Source organism: Limulus polyphemus, unplaced genomic scaffold (genome assembly GCF_000517525.1).
Source record: "Limulus polyphemus unplaced genomic scaffold, Limulus_polyphemus-2.1.2 Scaffold3077, whole genome shotgun sequence".
In the NCBI taxonomy this organism is placed as follows: domain Eukaryota; kingdom Metazoa; phylum Arthropoda; class Merostomata; order Xiphosura; family Limulidae; genus Limulus; species Limulus polyphemus.
In genome coordinates, this window is record NW_013668687.1 from 4,398 (window position 1) to 9,403 (window position 5,006).

The window sequence follows — 5,006 nt, forward strand, 5'->3', positions numbered from 1 at the left end:
AGTCCAAGAGTTGGCGGTGGGTGGTGATGACTAGTTGCCTTCCCTCTAGTCTTACACTGCTAAATTAAGGACGGCTAGCATAGATAGCCCTCGTATAGCTTTGCAAGAAATTCAAAACAAACAAAAATAATGTCATTATTTTAATATTTTTGGTGCAAAATTTAACCTATGTTACCACTTTGGAAGTAGTTGGAAGTTTTCATAAAGAGAATGTACGAATGTTTGTGTCCTCTGTGGGTCAGCAATATGTTTATGGACTTCCAACACTAAACTCTGGGGTTCGATTCCCTTTGGTAGACAGAGTGTAGATAGCGTATTGAGTAGCTTTACACTGAAACAAACGTAAATAAAAAGGTTTATCGTTACTTATTTTATATCTTTTCTTTTTGTACACCAGGTTTCGTTTTACTATTTAGTTTATTCACATGGGTTGGGTTAGTGTCCTAAATTCCGTTTCGCGTTTTAGCTACAGTGTACTTTTGTTTTGGTTACAAACTTGTGAAGTTGTGTATTCTCTATTGAATTTTTACATTTTACTTTTTTAATATGAATACTTACTAGTTAGTGAGTTGCATGTAAATCATAAACTTATTGAAGAAACAAATGTATTAAGTTATTAATTTGTTATTTTTAGTGTATGTTGTACTATATCATGTAAATTGTAATTGCGCTTGAACAGGTGAGTGTTATTACTGATTCTGTAGTAGCACTATCAATATTAGTATTATATTAATATATAGTTGTAGTATTATACTTATAGGGAGTAGTCATTTTTCTCTCGGTATTGAGCCAGAGAGATTTTAAAAATCTGCATGGAAAAGGTTCCTCATTCGTGGAATATTTTAACTACTAGTTATCAACTTATATCATTATCAATTATATACCGATGATTACGGAATCAGTTTGTCAAAATACATATTAATCTCTTCTTTCTATATGGATGTTCATCCTACTAATAACTGACTAAATAAAAATGGCTTACAAAAAGTTAGAGCTATAGAGTACAGTGATAACTGACTTTCGGTTTGCAATTTAGTATTATTTTTTCTAACTTCATTTTCAAAATATAAACATTACAAGTAAATTCAGGAATTTGTGTCTTCTCTCCCCTATAAATAATTACCACTTACATATACAGTATTTACCTTATCAGAAAAAGTATGAAAATTTAAATGCTATGATATTGCTGTTGCTTTTTAAATTTAAGATTTAGGCTAACTAATGGGGATTTACTGAAGCCTTTAATTTTGTAAGGTAAAAGTAAAGTGTAAGTTAACAACAAGGTTAAGGGTGAGATTTTTGAACTAATGTGTTGTTGATAAAAATAAAATTGTTTTTATATTTTTCAAAGCTTATATAATGCATATGTAACTGAACTTAATGCAATATTGGCATGTTATGGCTTTATTTAGTGAATGAAGCTTCATTTTTTAAATTTCAATAACAAATTGGTAAATGGTATAGTTTATAGAAGACCTTAAAGTATTCTTGTTTACTTATCACTATTTTAGAGATGATCATACCTGACTAACAGAAACATTTATATATTTCTGAGTTTTATTTTTTTTATACCAAACTATATCTACTGTCTTAACTTGTAACTGGTTTACACCATCTATTAATGTTGTTATTTTTGTTTTGAACAATCTATGTGAAGGTTTAAGCTAAATTATTTATAGGGTCAAGTTTTCAGGAGGGAAAAAAAGTGTAGCAAGTATCTTGACAAATATCAATCTTGATATTTGTAATATCACATAGTGCAGAACTATGCACAGACTTTTGCAATTGAAAAATTATTTCCTTTATAAAAACAAGTTTAGTTTTCTTTCATAGATATTTGTACAAAATGCTAATTTGTAATACTGATGTTTGCTCTGTTCAATTGGTATAAAAAAGGGGCACTAGTAATAATGGATCTGGTAGTAATGAATCATAAAAAATTATGTTAATAATTCAAAATGGGAAAAAATATCAATTAAACTAAATATGACACTATTTTATACCAATGCAATTTTTACAGGTATCATTATTTACAAATGCTGTTCATCAGATATTATTGCTCATTAACATTAAAAAGCCTGCAAAAATTACCAACATTTTGAGCATTTGTATTTAAGCTATTGCCAAAATATATAACTAGTATTGGCCATATAAACAGATCAAAGTTATTAAGTTTAATACAAAAAAATTTTGTCTTGTTTATAATAGCTAGAGAGAAACTTGTGTGATAATTATTATACCAGCCACAGCATGTGATTTTACTTTACTTTGCCATAGATAGAAATATCTTGCTTGAGTTATAAATGAGAATATAAATGTTTTTGTTCTTCATTCATGGTATCTTAGCCAGAAGAAAATGTACCTGTAGGTGTCATGGAAAGAATTTCATTCAAAAGTTATGGAAAACTACATGCCAACAAGTTTAGTACAAAAAAATTCATCAACAAAAGATAGTGGGCCAGATACCCAGTCATCAAATTCTCATTTATTTGTGGTAAGACAGTTTTGTTATTATTGTTTTCCATGTCTGTTGGGTGTACTTACCTATTTTCAGAGTAGGTAAGGTATCTTTATTTCATCACATTTGTATATCCTGTCACTAATTAAAAATACAAATAAGGCATTTTAAAATATTTATAGGAATGTAATAAAGTTGCTGCTTTTTCACTTATTTGACTTATGCATTGTATTTCTATTACATAATAACTCTGTCATACTGGACATTGGCCATATAAAACATTTGAATATTAAATCTGTGGTCATGTAAAATATGTGAGGGTTTTGTCATAGTCTTTAATAGAGCTGGGTGGTTAGTGTAATTTTTCTGATGCTTTTTTCTTCCCCATCTCAGTGGGCTGGCTTGCTATTAGTCAGAGAATCAAGGAGTCATGAGCAACAGTAATGTGAAACAAGCAGGGTGATAGACTAAGACTGGCAAAATATATTAACATAGCTTGTGTTAACTCTAATAATTTTGATCAGTAACCAGAAAATATGTTATTCTTTATGCAAAAGAGTTCAATGACACTTCATATTGTATCATCAAAGTTATAAAGGAAAGATAAGATAATACTAAGGTTGAGATAGATATTGTAAAGTAGAAGCCTTACTAATGAACTAATTAATTAAGGACCTCACTCTGTGAGCTCCCATGGACCAAACAAAAGCCTGCTGTTGTATAGTAAGTAGTATAGTAAATATAAAGGGTGATAAAAATCTTACTAATAAAAATCAACCAATCAGAGATCAACATTTCTTTGATGTCAGAAAATGTAACGAATTGATCATTCTGATACAATATCTTACTTTGGTGCACAAAAAGCTTTCTCAACTTATAATGCCATCTATTAGTGCAAATGTTTGCTAATAACTAGCTTTGATACCCCCACTTATCTTTGTATACTAACATGCAAATGATTATGCAGCAACCCTCCACCATTAGGAGTGCAACACTATCCCTATTGTAACTAGTGCCCCCTCAAATCTTGCAACTGTTAACCACTTCTAAATTGGCAGGCTTATTTTTTGTATCTCGTCTTTTGAACTACAAATATCTTTGGAATCCTATGTATTTGAGATAAATAAAATTGAAACCATATTTGCAAATATATATATATACATATATAAAATAAATTTATTGGAAAATGTAATTTCAGCAAGTGTGTGAGTGTGTAAACAACTGTTTGTATCTTGGTGTGAGCTGGGGATCCTTTGTTTCAGCCTCAGGAAGAGCAGCTTGCTTCTTAAACAAATAATCACCTCTCACACAATTTAGCCATCTTTCTCAGCTCTTCCATGCATTCTACCAGAGAGAGATTTACATGCCACTATTCTTGTGAAAATTGCACCTGCCAGAACTCTTTGGGTTGGATTGCATTCCTCTTTACTCTTTACCTAACAAGTATTCTTGTGTATATATATTATTTGACTGGCTAAAGTTTCTTTGCTCAGTTTTCTTCTTTGGTGTTCTTTTCCCCCTGATGACCTGGTCTGATAATATACAACTTCTGTCCTCATTCTGTTCCCAGATTTTTTTTCCTCTTCTTGCCCTTTACTCATATTCCTCATTTAGATCAGTCTCCTTCTCACCCTTCCATTCCAGATTCCAGGCCATCCTACTGTTTTTTTTATCTTACCTCTACCAGTAGTTTCATTTATCCCTCTTCTTGGCAGTGTATGATTCTGCATGTGCCTTTCTCTTCTCCTACTGTTGGTCTCACTTTCTGCTGACAGTCATGTTCCATTTCCCCACCGTAGTCTCATTTCTCGCTCTTCCTCTCTTTGCCTTTCTTCCCATTTTCCTCTCTCCTCCCTCTGATCCCTTCTATTGTCTTTTCCACCCAATCAGTGGTTGGCTATGGTCAATGTATCAGACACCTTTGTACATGGTTGTTGTCCCATCTGTCCTTTTTTTTGTGTCTTCCTTTTCCTTTTCTCTTTACTTTAGCATTGGCCCCCTCTTGTATTTATTGTTATCATATGTGGAGATGGAAGATGTTACGTTTTAATCTATACTTGATCATATTAGTGACTTAGACAGGAGCTTGCTATGGTATCAGCTTAACATACAGAAACAAGTGACCGAATGGTCCTTTATGGCCATCTTTACCATCCCACCATTAAAAACAAAACATAAATATTAAACCCATCCTTTATTTCTCAGAAAACCAAACTCAGTAATCTTAATGTATTCGGACAAAGTAATCCTACCATCCTTGAAATCATCCTTGCAGTCCTCTTCTAAACCATTTCCAAAAAGTCAGTTTTCTTTCTTAGATAAGGAGACTAGGTCTGTACACAGCATTTTATAGGAATAGGGGTTTTGTTGAATTTTAAATAGTGAAAAATAACAAAAAACATAGTTGTCATTGGATTCCACAGTTTAAAAATGGTAGATTTACACTGCAATTTTAATTATTTATTTGATAAGTAGCAAAAATTTTTTTTGACAAGGTTTCTGTTGGAATTGTACAGATATATATATATATATATATATATATATATAA

The 5,006-nt window shown here is 31.4% G+C and overlaps 1 protein-coding gene across 2 annotated transcripts in view; it reads left to right on the plus strand.

The window, feature by feature from the left end:
- The first annotated feature begins 454 nt into the window (after positions 1–454).
- The window catches only part of LOC106468610 (cytosolic carboxypeptidase 2-like), a 69,340-nt gene continuing 64,788 nt past the window's right edge, over positions 455–5,006 (plus strand). For both annotated transcript variants that reach the window (XM_022396957.1, XM_022396958.1), the window contains exons 1-2: positions 455–679; positions 2,347–2,494. In XM_022396957.1, the coding sequence (XP_022252665.1) occupies positions 2,399–2,494 (96 nt within the window). In that variant the 5' untranslated portion in view covers positions 455–679; positions 2,347–2,398. The remainder of the gene's footprint in view (positions 680–2,346; positions 2,495–5,006) is intronic.